The sequence below is a fragment of the Scatophagus argus genome, chromosome 11, assembly GCF_020382885.2.
Source record: "Scatophagus argus isolate fScaArg1 chromosome 11, fScaArg1.pri, whole genome shotgun sequence".
Lineage (NCBI taxonomy): Eukaryota > Metazoa > Chordata > Actinopteri > Scatophagidae > Scatophagus > Scatophagus argus.
Genome location: NC_058503.1, coordinates 6,473,002 through 6,494,095, shown reverse-complemented (window position 1 = coordinate 6,494,095; position 21,094 = coordinate 6,473,002). Strand labels below are relative to the sequence as shown.

The 21,094-nt window shown below is 41.5% G+C and overlaps 2 protein-coding genes across 4 annotated transcripts; both read right to left on the bottom strand.

The window, feature by feature from the left end:
• Positions 1-1,624: 1,624 nt before the first annotated feature.
• Positions 1,625-5,880, bottom strand: si:ch211-218d20.15. Of its 2 annotated transcripts, XM_046405111.1 has the most exons (8): positions 5,144-5,696; positions 4,699-4,817; positions 3,764-3,824; positions 3,610-3,677; positions 3,353-3,455; positions 2,364-2,482; positions 2,131-2,276; positions 1,625-2,058 (listed from the first exon to the last, which is right to left on the bottom strand). In XM_046405111.1, exons 1-8 carry the CDS (start codon positions 5,202-5,204, stop codon positions 1,950-1,952), a joined length of 786 nt encoding a protein of 261 aa, XP_046261067.1. In that variant the 5' UTR covers positions 5,205-5,696; the 3' UTR covers positions 1,625-1,949. The 2 variants fall into 2 exon arrangements, with proteins under 2 accessions (XP_046261067.1, XP_046261066.1); XM_046405110.1 differs by having other exon boundaries at positions 4,699-5,880.
• A 676-nt stretch (positions 5,881-6,556) lies between these two features.
• Positions 6,557-19,363, bottom strand: med14 (mediator complex subunit 14). 2 transcript variants are annotated; one of them, XM_046405098.1, is made up of 29 exons: positions 18,863-19,363; positions 18,291-18,317; positions 18,078-18,183; positions 17,764-17,937; positions 17,483-17,612; positions 17,221-17,349; positions 16,956-17,063; positions 15,842-15,974; positions 15,552-15,702; positions 15,350-15,461; positions 14,918-15,043; positions 14,610-14,688; positions 13,868-14,027; positions 13,511-13,705; positions 13,134-13,268; positions 12,940-13,016; positions 12,652-12,812; positions 12,109-12,255; positions 11,558-11,802; positions 10,910-11,179; positions 10,348-10,588; positions 9,728-9,850; positions 9,322-9,498; positions 8,856-9,094; positions 8,577-8,756; positions 8,190-8,297; positions 7,769-7,894; positions 7,453-7,642; positions 6,557-7,321 (listed from the first exon to the last, which is right to left on the bottom strand). In XM_046405098.1, exons 1-29 carry the CDS (start codon positions 19,036-19,038, stop codon positions 7,248-7,250), a joined length of 4,299 nt encoding a protein of 1,432 aa, XP_046261054.1. In that variant the 5' UTR covers positions 19,039-19,363; the 3' UTR covers positions 6,557-7,247. The 2 variants fall into 2 exon arrangements, with proteins under 2 accessions (XP_046261054.1, XP_046261056.1); XM_046405100.1 differs by lacking the exon at positions 9,728-9,850.
• Between the last annotated feature and the right edge of the window lie 1,731 nt (positions 19,364-21,094).

The following is a 21,094-nucleotide window of genomic DNA, read 5'->3' as shown; positions in this document are numbered from 1 at the left end:
CAAGATAGGGGAGTCGCTCAAGTTTTACGGGTAAAGCTGGGTTCAGTCTTTGGGAAGTATTCAAAACCTACAAAGCACTAGTGTAAGCAGAAATACAGCACTACAAAAATATTTGATTTCAAGTAAAAGTCTCTATTTTAGTCACACTTTGCAAAATGGCCCCCGTCTTTGTTTTTGTCATTATCTTAACGGATCATTATTATTGATGTATTAATGTAACAGCTGTAGATAGATGCTGCTCTAGCCGCCTTCTGCTGTACACCTGTGAGGCTGTCTGTCTACAACAAGGCATGTTTTATTTTGTTTGATCTAAAATTTTAATCTCACCTATTAGGTAAATGATAGTGAAGTAAAAAGTACTGGAAAAAAGAACATCATTTTCACTTAGGTTAAGTCAAATGTACTACTTTCCACCACTGGTTGGGTTTATAGCCTCAAAGGAGGCCACTAACTGCTTCCTCCAGGGGCCCAGAAGCCCTATGTTCACTATGTGGATTGATTCGTGATGATTTCAATGACTGTAGCCTTTGTTTGAGAAAATGGCAATATGCACTATTAGAGTACAGAATCAACTGGAATTAAATTGGTATTAAAGTGAGTTCTATTTTGTTACTCAGTCTTGAATCAGCGGGCCTACATTCAAATCTAGCTGAATCATATCCATGCTGCTACTTTGCTTACATGTCATGTATTCATAAATGAGTTTATGGTTTATTAAATTACCACACAACAAAACTGTGTAATCTCCAAAATGAGAATATACTGTACATAATGCAAGAGGAGGGGGAGACCTAAAGAATTAACCAGGGCTCAGCAGCTCATTTTGGTGAGGAATGGCCTACTATCATCCAGCTCAGTGACAAAAGTGGACAAGAGAGCAGTACAAGACATAAAATGTAAATGATTCCTTTCAATATGGTTCCAGGTTCAAATCCTTCAAATCCCTTCTGTGTGGAGTTTGCATGTTCTCCCTGTTCCTGCGTGGGTTTTCTTCTGGTACTCCGGCTTCCCCCCACAGTCCCAAAAACATTCACGTTAGGGTAATTGGCTACTCCACATTGCCCTTAGGTGTGAGTGTGTGCATGTGTGGTTGTCTGTCTTTGTGTGTCAGCCCTGCGATTGACTGGTGACCAGTCCAGGTTGAATCCTGCTTCTCGTCTGTAGTCACCTGGGATAGACTCCAGCCCTGACAGATAAGCAGTATAGAATGGATGGAATGGATGGATGGAGCAGAAGCACAGGTGTTACTAATACCATTAAAGAGGGCTCTGTTCTATTCAGTTGTCTCATAAAGCCAAACAGGTGATAATCTGTTTTTTGAGGGACAATGTAGCATCTGACAGCTAGTCTATACTGGTATGAATCCATTTTTTTCATACTTCACTTCTTCAAGTACTGTAAACCATTATCGGACGTTGGTTTGGCTTGCTGCATAGCTGTCCACCTGAACACATAGTGAAGGTACAGGAGCCTTTTCTAGCAGTTACACCTGTACTCTACCTGCCGTGATAGTTCAAAATGTCTGCCTTAAAGGTTTACTCTTGGATACGATCACATCTGTCAAATATGTCTGAAGCGAGGACATGCATGGTGTCACAAAACAGAGAAAGCAAACACATTACCCTTTTGCCTTCAATTTTATTATTACACTTTAGGTTAAAAAAAAGCTAACAGTAGTTACAACAGTAGTGCAAGAAGGGATTCACCAAGCTTACATTCCAAACATCCAACTCACCATACAAACTGACACGTGCCACATTCAGGAGGAAAATATAAAATCCCACAAGATTTTTAAATGACTGGCCATTTCCTCCATCAGTCAGCTGAATTAAGTAGAGTAGCACCTTTTCACAGTCATAGCAACATCGGTTCATTCAGGAGGGAGCAATAGACTCCTGCAGAAACCAGTTGCATCCGAACATCAGGATCCACGGACACATCAGAGAGGGTCAGGACAAGAACTGTGACATGAAGGTCACGGCCTGGTGAATGTCCTCTGTCAGCTCCTCCGGCAGTGACAACACCACTGATGTTAATTTTTGAGTTAGTTCTAATATCCTGCATAGAGTATATACATAGTTATTTGGACAGTCATCTTGTCTGCTGACTTACATCTGGAATGTAACTCACCAGGTGATGTAGTGAGCGGCCAGCTGAGGTTCATGCCTGGAGCCTTCCTCCACCACTAGACACTGTTTCATCTGTTTGAAGTTGGCCTCGATATCTTTCTTTATTTCAGAGAAAGCCTGAATTCCTCTGAAAGAGCTGATGACTTGCTGCAGAAAAAGCACAAAACTTAGAGGGGAAATGAAAACACATAGATTGATGCATAGCTGTTGATGGCTGTGATTTATTCTGCTTACATATATAACCGAGAGCTGGTGGGCGATGTATTTATGGCTTCCGAGGTGCCTGATATCTTCTTCTAGCTGTTGACTCAGCACCAGGAGCTGGTTCAGTTTGGCAATGTGGAAGAAGTATTCTATAGAAGGAACATCAGCTTGCATTAGTTGTGTTCTTTAGGTGAAAACGAATGTATTTTAATTGTGTAAGGAGCCTGTATGGATGGTGGGATGTGATTAGAAAGCCCTCTTCTTCGTCACTGTTGTGATTGTTTCAATTGCAATACGTCCATTTGAATATAAAAGAGAACGTGCATCACATTCACGTCACTGTAACCAGCGGTGGGATCATATTTTGCTCCTTTGCTTGAGTAAAATCAGAAATACTACAGTGTAATCACACTTTATTACTAATAAAAGTACTGCATTCAAAATCTTACACAAGTACAGAATTGTTATCAGCAAATTGTGCTGAAAGTACCAGAAACAGTCATCATACAGAATAATGCGTGAGAGTGTTCTATCATATACATGTTATTCAATTGTTAATACAAAGGCATCAATATTTAATTTAACATTTAATGCAACCAAAAGTCAAAGTGGAGCCAATTTTAAATACTGCTGGGTAGTTTAATCTGTAACAATGCATCATATTCTGTAAGATCTTATGTGCTGTGGTTAAATCCTTTATCTGCATAGTAACTACTAACTATAGCTTTCAAGTGGAGTAAAACGTATGATGTTTGTATTTGAAATGTAGCAAAGTTTAAGTGAGTTTAAGTATAAATTAGCACAAAATGGATATGCTTAAGTGAAGTTGCTATAATAAGCATCTGTTCTTGATGTTCATGCTTAGATTATTACAGAAAAGGATGGTACACTATGTATATATTTTATTTAATATAAATAATAATTAAATATAAGGTGCCTTTTGCATTTCTTTTCAAATCTATACATCGTCTCTTCAAAAACAGAAGCAGATTAAAGTCGTCCTCAGGCAGATCCCTTACCGTCCATTTGCGGCCTCTCCAGCATGTCCACTGGGCTGCCTTGAATGAGGAACACCTCTACACGAGGAAACATTGCTGACAGACCCACCATATCCAGGTAGTCCTGAGGAGAACACATTAACCCACTGATTTGTGGTAACAACCTGCAGCAGTTTACCTCAAATCACAGTCTTCTTATTTCAAGCCTTTTAGGGAAGCACAGGAAGCAGATGCTCTGGTATTAAGTGGCAGTTGGATGATATTATTAGGTGTGATACCTCCAGCTGTGGCATAGGCTTTGGTAGATGTTCAAGGCACTGCAGCATCTGGTCAAGAATCTCTGATCCTTTAAGAATATAGCACAAAAAAATCAGCAAATATATGAGAGCCATTTAAGTCAAATTATTAACACGACAGTTTGTTCCAACTGACCTTGGGCCTGGAAAGTGTCTGACTCCTCTGGGCTACAGCCCTGTCCTAACTGCTCCTGGAACTGTAACATAGAAACTAGGAGTGTCACGGGATAAGAGGGGGGGCATCTCTGCAGAGTGATGTAAAACGCTTGTGAACAGTTGGACAGACTCCACAGTTATAAACAACAGTTTGTCAGTCTTTGAAAGTCGAGGCATATCATGTTTAATGTGACAATTACTTCCTCACTTCAGTCAAACAGAGGCAATGCTGCCTTTTGAGTGTAAATGTCAGTTAAAATATGAGACAGAGGATGTCTCAATATGTCCAAAAAATGGGAACTAGGCTCAGACCTAATCAAGTCCATGTGTAAAAGAGTGTTGCTCACAATTTCATTTTTTAAAAATGTCAGAATTCAGTGTGAGTGTTTGACCTGAAGGCGAATTATCTGGTCTTGTGATCCTGCCTGGAAACACCCTAACTGATTTCAAGAAACTCAAAATAAAGACAACAAGTAAATGCGTGTCCTTAATTTTGTTTTGCTGAGAGCGATTTCTGTTCAAGCAGTGTGATGTAAGTATTGGAATAAAAAATGTTAAGAAATGCTCCCATTTGTTGAATAAAACTGCTCAAAAACAAGTTAAAGATGATGAAAAATACATATGCAAATCCTAATTGTAACTGCATGGACATTAATGTGTGCATAAGCCCACTGTCAACTGGCTGGTATTTCTTGTCATCTTCATATAAAATGATGTATGGCCAACATTGGCAGATATAATTAATGTGCTGCACACCCGGTGCTAATTGACTCTGGTCTAACAGGTGTGGGTTGTGTACTGGGCAATACATTATAAAGCCAAGATTTCCGTTTAGTTACTGACGGAGACTTGAGAGTCAGAAAGTGATGAAAACTGGGGAGGAGATAAATGTGAGCTTTGTCACAGCCACCTTACCTGCTGCATCTGTGCCCTGATGAGGAGGTCCAGTTGCCCACAGAGACACAACATCTCCAGGCCCACCTGTTCTGGACTCAGCCGGACTGGCATCAGAGGTCTCTTCACCTGTAGCTCCACTGACCACAGAGCAGCAAGCAAATCAGTAGGCCCGTCCGACACCCCAGTCCCACACCCACCCGTTTTCCCTTTACACCTTAATAAACACAAACACACAGGGGCACCACCGCATACTTTGTAACAACACATGTCATCTGTACCACAGGTCCACGGAAGGATGGAGATTAGGGACTGAAGGGGAGTGGCCAGTGTGTTGAGCCGAGACGGAGCCCGTTCCCGCGGGGCGCACTCCTCTCCGGATGAAATTTCATTCGAGGAGAAAGATTTCGACATAACGCTGAAACTCCAGCTGGAATAAAAACGAGTGAGTTATGCTGGCACTTACCTTTGAAGGCTTCGTGGTAAGCGCACGGCTGACACAGCGGCTCCGATGTGCTTACTGCCATTTCTGAGTTAAGCCGGCTGTGATGAGCTCACTGTTCTCCTCCTTAATGTGTCCCGCTGGTAAGAGCCATATGAAGCTAATGAAAGCCGAGGCACCAGCCTTGTGGAAGCTGGAGAACAATGAGCTGGTGGTGTGTTTGTTTGTTTTATTGCATTTGGTCGCAACTATCTATTGCGAGGGGTGCGTTCGAGTGTCAAATGTCCGGGTGGGGTGAGTAAACGACGATCCAATGTTTCTTCATCCGTACTTCGCCGCTTCCTGGCAGGTGATGATGCTCACACGCAGTCGCAAGGTGAAGAATACACCCCCGTCCTCCGAAGAATGCACGCAGCTGTCGAAAGCTTCATGTAAAAAATTCAAAACATACAAAACCCCACAGCCCACGCCCGTTGTAACAGACGCCTTGCAGCCGGTGTGTGATTTGCAGTCTTGAACGCAGCTGAAACCCCCCACCACACACACACTAGCCTTTCTGAATGATGTCATGTTTTAGGGATGAAGATCTCAGCATCACTTGGTGAGGCTGCAGCCTCACAGCAGACGTTTCCTCTACGGGTTTGATCCAGGACTAACAACCAAAAACACGCAGATAAAAATGACACATTTACTCTTTACTTTAAGTAATGTATTTCAGTACTTCTATTGTAATTTTATACTTAAACTATACTCCACTGCATTCAAATGGAAATAGAATACTGTATTTTTCCACCAAATTTTATAAAGTTTTTATTATTTATTATGTTTTATTTTATTATCAATTGATCATTTGGTCTATATTACATATTAAAATTTCAAATATAACCATCAGTCTTCTAAAACCTTAGAACAGACCAAAAGTCAGAGGTATTATATTTATAATCACATAAGAGAATAAAAATCAGATCCTCAGAAGTGAGCACCAGGAGAACCAGGAGATAGATTATTACAAAATTACTTCACTTACCAAATGGTGAAAACAGAGCATTTAACACACAACTGGCCTTGGTAGAACTCGGTTTGATAGCGGCCGATGACTGCGTAGCCTTCGTTAGTCGACTTCTCGACTATCAGCTTTTTCCTGCTTCAAACCATCATTTTTACTCTGGCCTTTAAAATCAATCAAAGTCAATCTCCATTTGAAATACTGAGAAATTTCAAGTGGTATTTAGGAAAATGAGTGCGGTTAGTAGAGTTCAATTTTAAACGTAAACACTGAATGAAGAGGAAAGGTCAAATTAGGCTGTAAATGTGCCAAAAGCAGCTGATGAATGAATGTCACTGCATACAAATAACTAAAATTTTGGAACGATCCATTCGGCATAATAGGCAGTCACAAAATGATGTAACTTTATCTGCACTGCCAGTAGAAGATTCTCAAAGCGCAAACCAACTCTGGGCTTGGTTTATTAAATAGCAAAGTCAGACAGGACATCTCAAATCCTTCAAGCAGGACTCAAAATGGGACTTAATAAAATACAACTGGCTTATAAAGTTTGTCACAGTTTTACAGTATCCAAAGATTGAAATAAAAATGCAGAGGAAATAAAGACAAGAAGACATTTAAATAGTGTGCTAAGGAATATATATCCTGATACTATAATAATAGTCTGGTGTTATAAAAAAAAAACAAAACAAACAGAAGACAATTCTCTTGCAAAAGTCTAGCTCACCTGATTCTTTTCAATACTCAAATATACAAGAATGTACATTTTTTTGTAAACAACCTTAATTTCAATAGATAATCTTGTTTACAAGTGCACCTGGAGGAAAAAATATCATTTTGCATCATCAGCCCCCCATGTACAAGATATACCTTAATGGCAAATCTCGTTTGCAAGTTCCTATCAAGAATAAAGACTGTAGTCCACAACTGTACAATTTACTCCCTTTCAAAACAGCTATTATACATCAGGTCAACAGTCCAGTGGCTGAAGCAGAGAGGACACAAGTTGAATTTTGACATCTCGAGTCCACCTTTGTTAACTCTTATTTTTCTTCTTATCTCGGGAGTCACCCTGGGTCACAAATGGGCTGCAGTTGAGTTCCAGTACTGACTTTGTTGTTTCTACTGACGAGTGCCAGGGGGGAGGGCGAGGTTGGCCATCAGCTCGTGAACCGAAGCAAATATTGTACACTCACCTGAAAGACAGAATACACAGAGTTAGCAAAGACATTTTTGCATCAATTTCAGATTACTACACTGAATATTCTGTTGACACAAGTTTTCAGTACAGTAAATTGTTCAGTTTTCTTCAGTGCGGGACTCTCACCCTGTCTGGCCGGGTGCAGTTCATTGAACCTCTTGAGGATATTAGAGACCATGAGCGCAGCGGCCCCGGAGGAGCTGTGCTGTCTGGGGATGTCGGCCTGCTGAGTGAGACCTGTGGCCATGTCATACACAATGGGCACGATAATGCTCACTGGCTCCTGGGGCACTGGGATACGCTGGGTCAGCTGCAACTGTGAGGACAAAACAAATCAAACACACAGGGTCAGGTTGGTCTACATGTTTCAAATTCTACTACTCAGCTGTACTACTTATGTCCTGGGTGTGGAGAGCTAATGGTGGGGTCTCTTGAGACTTACAAAGAAGAGCATCTTGGACTTGAGCACCACAGCAATGGTTCCAGGAGGGGCAATGGGGGGGGCACTGGGAGGGATGGTGAGACAAAACTGGACATTCCACTTCAGCTGTGCAGCTTGGTCAGGGAACTGCAAGGAAAGGTAAGTTTTTACTACATTGTACCTTTATAACACAGGGCCAATTCCAGTTGTTTATATAAAAGTAAAGATATGAATCAAGATAGTAGAAGCATGTTTGAATTAAGTACACAACAATACATTCTTTCATGTCCATAACTGAACTATGAGCATGTGTCATATCTGCACACTCTAACACAAATCACATTTTGTTAAAAAAAATACATAATCAACATATTTCATAGTTGAGGCTCATACACAATCATAATTCAACACGTGACAGTCTTTTTTGTTAACAGCTACCCACCAGTTCAAGCTTCATGATGCGCACACAGTCCCTAAGGATATTAGTGGGTGCCCCCAGCAGCTTAGTGAAGGCATTTAGAGTGTTGTATTTGAAGGGAGGGCCAGCAACCTAGAAAGAGGACAACAGAGGATTGATCAATGGAATAATATGACTGCAGGCATGTGTTCCTATGAGTTGTTTTAAATGCTGTCCTTTGAAAACTGATAGGCAAGTCTTTTAAGTGAAGCACTACACTGTAACTAAGCTTTAACTATTTACAATATAGAACAATAGTTTAAATTATAATCTGTTGAGAAAAATACAAAATGCTTTTGATTCATGTAACTGTGCAAGTATAAATGTGTCAAATGTCTGCATAATTAATGAATTGATGCTGCTTATACTCACCCGTGTCTCAAAGAACTTCTCCAGCACCTGAAGCTCCTCCTGGGACCAGGGACCTGCATTTTCTGGAGTGACTTTGAGCTGCAGTGTCTGGTAGTTCTTTGGGTTGAGAGCCACCCGGCACTTGAGCACTTCCGTCTTGAACATGATCACCCCTGGCTCATTGGAGTTCACAATAGATAACTGGAGGAGTTAACAGAGGAGAGGAAGTTAGGAACACACGTGTAATTTGAGGAGAAAACAAAATACAAGAACCAGCATGACATTTTGTGAGACCCTTACGTTGGCCTCCTGCTGGATGATCCTCTGCAGGTGCCGTCTCATGATAACTGAACCAAGAAAGCGTTCGAGCGGGGAGCACAGGTAGCTTCCAGCCAGGCCTGGCACCAAGCAGGGAGTAGGTGAGGGGAGCAGAAGCACATGCAAGGCATTGTGGGTGAGAATGGTAGGAATGGAGGCAGCCCAGGGGCGCTGAGGTAGCTTGCGAGGTGGAGGCATACTGGTAGGCATGACTTGTGAACCTAAACCAAAAACACAGAGATATATATATATAGAGAGAGAGAGAGAGACAGAGCGTTTTTTGTTAGACAGGACAGATGTTTTTTGATAATTGATAATTTAGAAACAATGTCATATATACAAAACGTCCCACTGGGTGTTTATCTCGGTCAAACAAACAAACAAATGCATGGGGAGGGAGAGAGAGACATTTCAGTATCAGAGATGCAACACCGATAACAACACTTACTGGTTCCAGCACGTGGAGAATGGGGGTCTGGGATGGGTGAGTGCAGCGATGGGTTACCAGGGGACATGCCATGGATCCTTGCCCCAGGAGAAGGTCCTGAGACCTGGGGTGAACCTGGCCACTGGCCCCTATGGCTGGGAGATACCACGGTGTATGGAGAGCTGGGGTCCAGAGCACCTAGGATGAAGGAGATATGGCCATCAGTAACAACACGCATAATGTACAACAGTAAATACAGTCACATGAATGCATCACTGTGTGCCCTCTAACCACAGGCCGTCTGTTATGCTAATGTGTGCAGCCTAGAAGTGCCTCGTGAAAATGTTCAGTTCAGCCCATTCCAGCCCTTTCCCAGCAGACCAGAATTATCACCAGGGCCAGCATTTGGGGCCACCCTACTGCTTACCGTGGGGACTGGCAAAGCTGGTCTGGCCCATGGCTATGCCCAGAGAAGACGGAGACGGGGTGGGCCCAAAAGGAGAGGGTGCTCTCAGAGCTCCACTAGGGGAGCCAGAGGTATGGATGTTCCCTGCGCGCGCACACACACACACACACACACACACACGAAATGACTCGTCAGACACTGAGGTTGACAAGTTGTCCTCACACACACACACACACACACAAGACACACACAGACACACACACAAGCAGGGCGGAAGGGCTGCAGCCTCTGACTGGCGGGCTGAGATGGAAAGGAATGGAAGGAGCAGGACTAAATGCATGCTTTGTTCCCTCTTGGCTGGGAGGCGTGTGTATGCTGCATGAGAAACACAACAGGTCTTGTGGTTTCGCAAATTAAAATGGGCACACATGGTAGGCTCTTCCTTTTTTTTCTGTGGCATTCACAGTTTGCTCTTGCAACAAATAAACATCAGCAAGGAGGTTGATGACAGCAATGTGATACATTCAAAAACAAAGACCTGCTGGTCATAATCCTGTATGGCAGCTCAGATGACAAACAATACAGGATATCATTCACTCACACATATTTGGACAAACACCAAGTACTGAGCTTGCTATTACCTGGTGACTGGGTGGGCATCATGGATGGTGAGGGAGTTACATTAGCATGGTAATTTGGCGGTGGTGAAGTGAGAGGAGGATAAACACCTGCCAAACCTCCTCTCATAGTGGGCGGAGCTTGCAACTGGTACATCAAACTGTCCATCACATCTACACCAACCGGCGAGGGTGGGTTATCATCTTCATTCACAGAACGTCTGCGGGCATCCTGATTACTGTCTACAAACATGTTCAGGAATGTCTAGACAGGTAAAAGGTGAGAAGGACAGAATTTGAATGTATTTGTAAAAAAACATGATTAAAAACATATACATTGCATTACATTTACTTTTTGTGTGTGCTAGATAGATCCTTCAAGTTCAGCCTAAATTAAAACATTTCACTTGGCAAAAATGCTTGATCTGTCCTAACAAAACAATACAATTTAGCTTGTCTTCTAACTTGGTAAACTAATGGCAAGGTCACTGGAAATGTATGTTTTCAGGTGAAAAAAACTCAAGAAACACTGTTATGGATAAAGTCTGTCAGTTGATGGCATTACAGTGCCTCTACATCTGTGTACCTTGAGTCCAGGAGCAGGGTAGAAGCCCTCTACAATCTTAGTGTTGTCAAAAAGGCTGTAGGCTCCATCTCTGATGGCTACCACACCACGGCTGCGGCAGTAGATGTCGATGCAGTACATGTTTCTGAACGCTAGGCGGATGTGTGTGGCTGACTGGGGTAAGATGGAGAAGCACTGGTAGGCAGTGTTGGTGCGCTGGGTCAGGCCCAGCATGGGCACTGTTGGTAGCTTGTTGATTGCATTCAGAGGGGCCTGTGTGTCGGAGAGCACCTAAAGATAATAATAAATAGAAACGTTAACCCAGAAATTACAAGGAACGCTAAAGTAAAAGTAGATTGTGTTTGATTAGAGAAATAGAGATCAGAGCACAGAGGACAACATTAAGGACAATGTTTGCAAGCACTTTGTTTGAGCCACATGAGGATTTATTAGAATGGCTGCTTTACTTCAAACAATTTAATTGCATCAACTTCAATTGTAAGTATTGGAGAGATAGGTTAGGCTGCTTAGAGTTGAGCTGCTGTAACTCATCTCTGTCATCCACTATTAATCAAAATGTACAAATATAAACCCCCCACCCCCACTTCCCAGTTCAAGTTTCAAATAGTCAAGGATAATTCTCATGGAAGCATGGAAGTTAATCTGTACCTGCAGCAGCTGCATCACATTTGGACTCTTGTTGAACATCTCTTGTAGCTGATGGAGGATGATATTGTGGCAGTTGGAGCAGCCAGAATTAGGCCCCACAGTGCCTAAGGAAAGGTGGAAACGCTGGCTGCTGGAGTTCCATTGAATGGTGACGGAGCTGCCTTTGGTGGTGCCGTAGCACAGCACCAGCTTACGGTAGTTATACAGCCGCACTTCTGAGAACAGGCTCAAGTAAGGTGGCATTTCTGAGGGAAAGCAGTCAAAATGAGCAGCTTTATTAGACTGGTATTTTCTTTCTTTTTTTTTTTTCCAAGCACTAATTCAACACTAATGAGAGCAAGCCCTAACACACAGTAATTATGTATTTATGTGTTTTAGCACAGAAGTGAAGCCAAACCAAGCCAAGAAAAGCGATGTTTCATTGCAAATTCATAAACCTACAGCAAAATGACCAGTAACATACAGAGTGATTAATGATGAAATGGCTTTTATCCAAGATCAAGACAACTATTTATTTACATGTACTTGCACACAGATGACCATACATGTACCTGGCAGTGCACGAGAGAAGTTGAGGACACACTGGTAGAGCTGGCTGATGGCGTTCCAGTCATTAAGGAACATCTCTACCACCTTCCGCCCGCCCACCGGCTCTGACAGAGGGTTTTCATAGGTCAGATACACGTGCCGCGTGGAGGCTGTTAGAGGGGACAGATGGGTTTGTTTAGACACTGAGCCATGTAGCAGATGTAGACTTCATCTTCATATTAACATGATGGCCATAGCCATAAGCAAAGCACATAATGTTTACAGCGAGACATTCTATGAAATAACAACAATGTTTATGGCACACATATATACGTTTTTAAGTTATGGCTAAATTTGTTAAGTATTTATTCTATTATTTGGTATGTGTTCGTTCTATTAATTTGATGGATTTACTCTGCGCAAAGGTTATGACCTTAGTTTGATTTAGTATTTTTAGATAAATATGATTTTTAATCTTTGCTGGAAAAAACTAGGGGAATAAATCAACATGATACTTAAATGTTAACTTTAAGAGGTGAATGTGGAATACTGGATTTGTGATATACCTTGCTCTTTGCTGTGTGTACTGTTGAGAGGGCAGTTGGCCAGCACCAGTTCAGCCACCCAGGTTCGGTTGTTCCTGCCCTGCAGTCGGAAGGTGCAGTCCAGTAGGGACCGCTCCAAAGCTCTCCTAGTTTCCTCTCCTACACCTTTACAGGGAGGAATCCTACAGGACAAGTGCACTGATTAGTCACAATGGCTTTGGTAAAGTTTTTCATAGTAATTACATTGGGCTATCACTGTGAGTGCATTCAGTAAATGCTTGTGTGTGTGTGTGTGCTTGTGTGGATTACCTCAACATATGTATTGCATGACTGCTGCCATCTCCCTCCACTTGGACTCCCTGGTTTGGGATCTCCATGTTGGAGAGCTACTCAAAAACAGACAGACAGCATTAGCCAGAAAGTACATGACTCAAATAGCCATGTTAGATGTTTTCAAGACACATCCATGACTAATAATGAATGATTCAAGCACTGTGACTTACCTCTGTTCTGAGGCCAATGAAAGGCATGTTGGTGTCACACATTGCTACCAAATGAGCCAGCTCTTTGTTGAAGGCACACATTTCTCCAGATCGCTTGGGTTTCTTTGGCTCCGTGTCCCCCTGGTCCCCAGATATCTACAAAGCACATTAAACGGACATTCATTTAGTTGAGTCTTTGTAAACAACCTTTGAGGGTGGACAGAGCATTTATTGTCCGCTTTTCCCAACAATATTTTCCTAGCCTGTCCAAACTGCTGCAGTTCCAAAAACTTGCCAACACCTGACAAATAAAACATCGTATTTTATCATGTGTATGATGAAATACACAGTATTTCAGTTATGAACATCTGGTGTATAACTACTACAGCACCGACTACCTTTCTCTTAGTTCCAGGCCGGGCCCCTCTTCCTGCTGTGGTATCTTGGACAAGGTGTTCGAGGTTGGGTTTAAAATGCTGCAGGAGCTGTGCGCACATGGGTCCGTCCTCTCCTTCCAGCTGAGACATGGACAAAAAAGAGTACTTGTACTGCAGCGCTGTGGGACTGCTAGGCACTTCAAGCATTTCTACCACCTATAGAAAATAGATGAGAAGAAGGAAAAGGAAAGATCCAAGATGGACATTTAGAGGGAGGATATGAAATGAAAGCAGATTAAAATTTTTGAACTCTGTGGCATTTTCATCAAGTGATTCTGGTTTAGACCTTTCCAACAATGTATGGGTACAGGTACTCACAATGTAGTAATGCGGAAGACGTGTGAGCTTAATGAAGAGTTTATGTTTGGACAAGTTGCCAATGGGGTGAGAAGCGGAGTTGGACAAGTGGAGAACATCAGTACACACAGTGGGAAGGTGTTTCACAGACTGTCGACAGCGCTGCTCCCCCAACCAGAACCTTGCCAGAAACAAAGAAAGAATCAGTGTTACAAAAGTTCAGGGTTTAAAGCCTCATACTCTCTCACAGCATTCACACTATTCACTAGTGCAAGACTCTGCCAATTGATAGCCTTGGCAATTCTTCTCAACACCCATCTTGCCACCTGCTGAGCCAAGTGTTGCTACTGAGAGCTACTGCTACTAACTACAGTTAGTCACTTTTGACAAGCTAGAAGCAGGCGTCAGACCCCGGCTCCTACTGTTGACTCCGAGCTCCCTCCGCTTTCTGTCACTGTGCCAAAAAAAATGCTTTTTACTGTGAGCATACATGTGAGTACACATTCAAGGTTTAAATTGAGACTGGGCAATAAAACTACAATGACATGTACCAGCGATAGACACTATATCAGTAGCATTGTTTAATGGAAAATTCTTACGATTTTAAATTAAATGGTTACATTGAACTTTTTGCTCCTGGTCTTAATGAAATATAGGTAATTAATTATTGATTGACTAAACTGAAACATTTAGCAATACATTTTTCAGCTATATCACCCATCCCTAGTCCAAACCTATTTGAAAACAGAGGAGGTGGACTCACTTCAGTTGTTGAAGCCAAGATACGATGCGCTTCATGTCATCGTTAATGGTCTTTTCAATGTCATCCAACATGGACTGATCTAGAGAGACAACAATATGAGGTTTTGAAACCATAAAATTTATATCACAAAGAAATGAAGTAGGAATTTAAATCATCCTAGCTGCATTACCAGCCAAATTGTTAATTCTTTAATTGAATACAAAAACATACCTCAATATAAACACAGCCTGAATGAAAAACTTTATTAGGACCAACAGAATGAACAAACACAAACCAAGAAAAATAGCTATGAGTGAGCTATGACCTACCTAATCCATACAGCATTGGTTGGAACATGCCTGAGTGCAGGTCTACAAAAATGTGTAGGCACTCTGAGCGACCACAGGGTTCAAGGATTGGAATAACAAGCGTAGGTAGAGCAGTCTCGATGAATGCTTAAATTAAACAAACACAGAGTGTGAATGGCACCATTGTTACAGTACATTAACTGACAGAAGGTGAATGGGGGATGCGTGAAGAAAACATCTATGAGATAATTTTCACTATGCTATTCATCATAATTTAGGCCACTGAAGTGAAAATTTTTCAAGATTAAAGTGAAGGTATCATTTTTCCTAAACAATGCCGCCATGCGACTGGCACATCTGCTACAGGAGACAACACTGGTGTTTGTGCATTTACTCAATATCCACCTAAGAATGTGTTACACTGTTAATGATGAGAGTAGAGTAAATACATACAGTTGTCACTGGGATTGCTGGCCTTCAGAATGGCCTTCAGCTCCTGCAGCTTTTGATGGGACCGTGCATGCACACTGTCAATCAAAAGTTTCTCCACTGACAGATGGTCAATCTAAAGAATAAGTGGCAGAAAACAAGCATTATTATATGTAAAGATATTTGCCCAAACGTAATATTACACAAAAACATCTGCCCTCCTTACCTTCATAGCTCTTTCCATTAGTTTGGAATCACAAGCAGGAAGAGGAGGCTCATGAGAGATTTGCAATGGCTTTGACCCATCCGATTCATCAATCTTGATAGTGACTTTATGTACTGATGCTGTACCTGTTTTTCTACCCAAAACCTGTTGGCTAGAGAAAAGCAAAGAAAAAAAGATGACAGAGAGAAGGAATGAAAATTACACATACATTCTGTCATGAGTTTTCCATCTGTTGTTTTTTGAGAACACAGTCTTCTTGTACAGTATCAGTTCAATACATTAAGTCTTACTTCCAGACAGCGAGCGTGAGGTATTTTGCAGGCACGTATCTTTCTTCCTGTACCAAGTCCCCCCATCGCTCTCTAATCAGCATCAAGGTCTGAGAGTGGAGCACCTCTAGCTGCAGTGACAGACAGAAGGAGTCTGGAAACAGTTCAGTTAAAGAAGACACAATGTGGGAAAATACTGAGCACAGGTGAACAGGGATTAAGTACTATACACATCGTTCCATTAAGAGTCAAAACACACGTATACACACTCACTCACTTAAATTCTTGAGACACATACACTTAAAAGCGGTAAAAGGGGTATTTGTGCCCAACACAGACTGCTCTTTGACACAGTAGGCTGCATTGCTAGCACTGGTGGAGAAAAAGCAGAGCAGTACTCATTTGCACTGTGATGAACACAGTCGTGCTCAGCTCGTGTGTTTGATTAGGGGCTTTGATATTATCATGAATGCTAACAAGCCGTTGTTTCTCTCTGTTTTACTACAGACTATTGAGTGATAGAACCTTGGACTGTCTGATTAGAAGTAATCCTTTCCTTCCCATCTGAATGGGTTAGAAGCATGTTGAATAACATGATTATCACTGTCTGACCACCTGACTGTCAGGTGACATGATGGCATATTTGTACACTGTAGAAACTGTAATTGCTGTGATTTTTCAAGCATGGACGAGTAAAACAAAATGTACTCATTTCTTTGTACAGGTGCTAGAAACGCACATCTCTGTAAGGAATTAATTACAACTCACACGATCAGTCTGGGTGACAGGTTGTAGCGAGAACAGTGCTGCCCTTTCCCTGTCAGTAACAAAAGTCGGTTGTGGTGTTTGAGACTTAATGAAAACGGTGGATTTAAGAAGGATGCAATTCTGCAGCTGTGTTTCTCATTAAAATGCTGCATGTGTCTGTCTGACCATTCAATACTCTATATGCCTCAACACACTCTCCCACCCAACTGCAGTAGTTCAAATCAGATTGGGAATAAAGCCAGTTGGTTTTGTGCAGGACATATGTAAAACGTCTGTCTGCGTGCGTGCGTGTGTGTGTGTGTGTGTGTGTGTGTGTGCGCGTGTGTGTGTGTGTGCGCACAAATAGACACAGGACAAGAAAGGATACGCAAGCAGTTGTACATGTCCTGTAGGGGTTTTTCATCTGCACACAGACGTGCCTGGACCAACTCGTGGATGAAGTTGACCTGCAAACTGTGTACCAAAGCTCGGCCATCTGTCAAAATGGAGGGGGAAAGAGATGCAGCATGAGAATGGGATGACAGGCAAACCGGTTGAGAGTGAACAGGACAGGGAGAAATATTTGCAATGCAATATAATGTCAAAGGTAACCACTGTGGTGTGCAACAGAGCTAGATGAATACACGCCTCACCTCCAGTTTCTTTATCCTCCACCAAAATCTCCAACTTCAGCAGCCTCCAGGGAATATCAGGATCATCTCCCATCACAGTCAAAGTAGCCTCAAACTCTCCTTCCACACGAAACTTTACGCGACCATTAGCTACACAAATAAACACACAAGAAAAAGTGCAAATAAGATCTTGTCATTGCCAATACAATCAAAAAGAAACTGCTAAAGAAGTTAATGGCTGTCAGTTTAACTACACCATAGCGGATTTACATGAGCTGTTTACCAACTGTGAGGTTTGCTAGCTGGGGTGGCAAGTCTGTGGTGACAAGGCGGTGACGCAGAATCTGATTAAGCTGGTTCAGAGTGGTCTGTTTCTCAGACTTGGTAATGGGGTCAGGAGGAATGATCTTATCCTACACAAATGGACACAGAAACAATTATGTTGACACACCAGGCATATACAGGAAAAGACTGTTTAAAGCCAGAAGTTTGTATTTTTTTTTTTCATATAGGACTATAGTTTAGCAGTCTTAGCATGCAGAGAAGAAAACTTAACGGACTTACTCGTATACATGTGGGCAAGCGTGGATATGAGCCTGTGGTGAGAACATCAATGGCAAAGGGGATGGCAAAGCTGGGCAAACGAGCATGTACGAGGGCATCTCTGGCTAGTGATGCCAGCCTATCAGCTGTATCCACAAATAGGATGGTCTGCTGATCCAAGAAGCTGGAGATCATCTGTTATAGTGGATACAAAGGAGATAGGAAAGAGTACCAGTAAGATGATTGCAGGCTGATGGACAAAAGTTCATTAGGAGTGTATTATCAAAATCAAAATACAAAGTGATACCGAGAAAGTCAAATTATACACAACATACCGCACACTTTTCAACTTTCCCTGCATTGCTTGCCCATTTCACCAGGGCTAGCAGACGCACAAATAGTTGCCTGGTGCGACTGGCAAACTGGACAATCTCAATTTTCCTGAAAAGAACAGAGTTATACAAAACTCAAAAACATCGTCTTAACAGAATGAGTAACTACAGGAGTAAAGTGATAAACAAGTGCTGAATTAAATTTAAGTAAAATACCTCTCCATGTCCGTTTTTCTAGGAAGTCTAGAAAAAGACACAAAACATTTAATTACTGCCAATATCCATATCCTCAAAGTAGGGAGTCCAACATAGTACCTTCCCATATCCAGTGCATATCTAATGTAAAAGTTTGCTTTGATTACATTCATTGAAAATGTTAATCCGTTACTAATTGAGTTCAAGTCATCGAGATGAAAAGCTTCCTTTTGGACAGCAGAATGATGGAAGTGGTCCATTAGTACCCAACTAACACCTATCTTAGATAAATAACCATAGCTATAACTACAACCATGACCATGAGCTATAACTTCATGATTTTCAGACATATGATTGTGTGTTATGTACCGGTACGCCCCCTCAAACAACACTAGTTATATGTACTATCCACTTTGTCTGAGCGCATTCTTATTATGTAAAGCATTCTTCATTAACCTCAACTTTAATTAGCTCGTTGGCCTTTATTTTTGTGTCTGGAAGAAGAGCATCCCCTGAGTTTAGATATGTTAGCTGATTAGCCCGCCGGTTATCTTAGTTAGCTTTGAGGCCTACGATGCTAAAATGTTACTTACAGTTCTGCCAGCAGGGTAATTTCATGGTAGGTCCTCTGCAGAAGAAATTCAATTAGCAGGCTCAGTCGGACCCCCTGTGTGGCTGGAGCCCCGGGTGGTGGTGGCTGTGGACCCGAGACAACCGGACCTCCGAGTGGGACGAGCTGCCCATCTGACCCAATCTGCACCGGAGCCATTTTACAATGACGATACAGAGTGGTTAGCTTCTGAGATGCACACCCAGCGCTACAAGGGAAAACTATCGAGTTGTAGTAGCTAACTCCCTGTGAAAAGATTTTATTCGCAGCCTCACAACATTTCTTTCATGGGACAAGTTTCTCGGCATGGACTTGGTCCCCTTGTTCCGCAGTAAACTCAAAAAATAGACCAAATTTGGTTAACTCATTACGGAGAACACTTAATGCCGCTCAGCCGCCATCTTTGCTGTCGAGAGTGCTCACCGTCCGGTGGGAAAGAAAACCCAGACAAGAGCCTTGAGGAACGAGAGTCGTGAACGTTTCTTTGATGGTGTGTTTTATGTCAGGCCGCTGGCATCCAGACTGTGGTAGTTGTGCTGTCTTGTTTACAATGCCAGAGAAACGTGTACCTGCTGACTATAATGCTTATATGCTTACAGGCTTAGGTTGATAGCTTGATGATTGCTATGATTCTGTCATTAACGTATTCTATAATCTGCTGCCCTGGTATCAGATGACAGAGCAGAGCTAACTAATAAAATGACAAAAGCCAGTAACAATATTCATCACGACTCACAAAATTGTACACTACAGAGACATCTTTTGGTATGCTCCAGCCTATAGTCTTGTACTGTACTGCAAAATGGTTACTTTCATTATAGATCTATCTGCTAATTATTTTCTTCATTAGTCGATTGATTGATTGATTGATTGATTGATTGATTGATTGTTGGAAAATCGGAAAACAGAGGCAGATGCGGTCACAATTGTCCAGATTCCAAAGTGATGCCTTGGAATTATTTCTGTTGTTCAACCAATCTTGCAAATCTAAAAATTCTTGAAAACTAATTGATTAATGAAATCATTTAAAAAGAAAGCAGAAAAGTCCCACATATGTAAAGCTGGTCCCATGTTTTTCCACGAAAATAACTAAAACGGATTATCAATATTGTTGCCAATTTTTTCTCCATCCATCATTTCATTGTTTTGTGTCAAAAAAAGTATGTAAAGTAACTAACAATGAAAGCTGTCAAGTACTTGTAGATATGGAAAAAAAGACAACATCACCCTCTAAAAGTGAAAAGTACCATGAAAAGATAAGACTCAAGTAAAGCACAACTACCTCAAATTTGTACCTAAGAAGAATATCCCAACTGAGTAAATGCACTTGGTTATATTCCACTACTGGTGTATAGAATAGATTAAAGCAGTGAAATTACAGTATGGGCAACAAGTATGACTAAATTAGAGAGAGACTACAAAAATTTATGGAGAAAATACTTATATATGTACAGAATAAGGATGCCCTCATAAAAAAAAAAATGATGTCAAGCAACTTCCCAGTGCAGATAAGACCTGAGCCACACAATCTCCTCTCTAGCATGGACACCTAGAAGTGGACACACTACAGAAACACACAAGACGCAAAGCTCAAACACATCATTCACTCAGATAGATTTACAACCCATATTTAAAATAAACAGTAATCAACATAATGTAAAACTACCCATTAAATCCTCTTAGCTCTGATGTATGCAGTTTTCGATAGAGGTAAGTCAGGCATTAGTGACTTTAGTAACTTTCTATTTTATTCTGCCTTTAATACCTGACATTACCGATATGTCCCCTGACAATTGTTTTAAAAATGTGTTTATGTTACTATTAAATCTTGCGATCTTTCTGTCAGCTGTAATGGCATCTTATCTTGGTTAGGTTTATTTTGAAAAGCAGCTAAATTCATAAATTTAATTGATGGTTTAAGAGGTCTGAATTTATTCATGATTTTTATTTCTTTGGTTTCATAGAGATCAAAGTTTATCTGTATTTCAACTTACTGCGTTATCCTTCCACCTACAGACAGGTATAAGCCCCTCTCAGTAGGACCCCTTTTAATAAACAGGGGTTATTAAAATAATGAAAGTAATGCATTTCGGTTATGAATGGGAACTGCTGCTTTAGACCAAAGCAGATCGCAGTCAGCACAAAGAATCTAATGCCTAACCTAAATATGAAGCCATCCTAGTGTTGGACTTGGTTGAGATTATTATGTCTTAAG

Bases quoted from the DNA above. Each gene is read 5' to 3' on its own strand.
- si:ch211-218d20.15 (XM_046405110.1), bottom strand. From the start codon at position 5,091: ATGTCGAAATCTTTCTCCTCGAATGAAATTTCATCCGGAGAGGAGTGC. The intron at 2,483-3,352 runs GTAAGGGATCTG...TTCCTTCTATAG, and splicing joins GGAGAGGCCGCAAATGGACG to AATACTTCTTCCACATTGCC. The intron at 2,277-2,363 runs GTAAGCAGAATA...CTTTTTCTGCAG, and splicing joins ACCAGCTCTCGGTTATATAT to CAAGTCATCAGCTCTTTCAG.
- med14 (XM_046405098.1), bottom strand. From the start codon at position 19,038: ATGGCTCCGGTGCAGATTGGGTCAGATGGGCAGCTCGTCCCACTCGGA. The intron at 17,938-18,077 runs GTATGTTGTGTA...CCACTATAACAG, and splicing joins GGAAAGTTGAAAAGTGTGCG to ATGATCTCCAGCTTCTTGGA. The intron at 15,044-15,349 runs GTATGTATTTAC...GTTTAATTTAAG, and splicing joins CAGCAATCCCAGTGACAACT to CATTCATCGAGACTGCTCTA.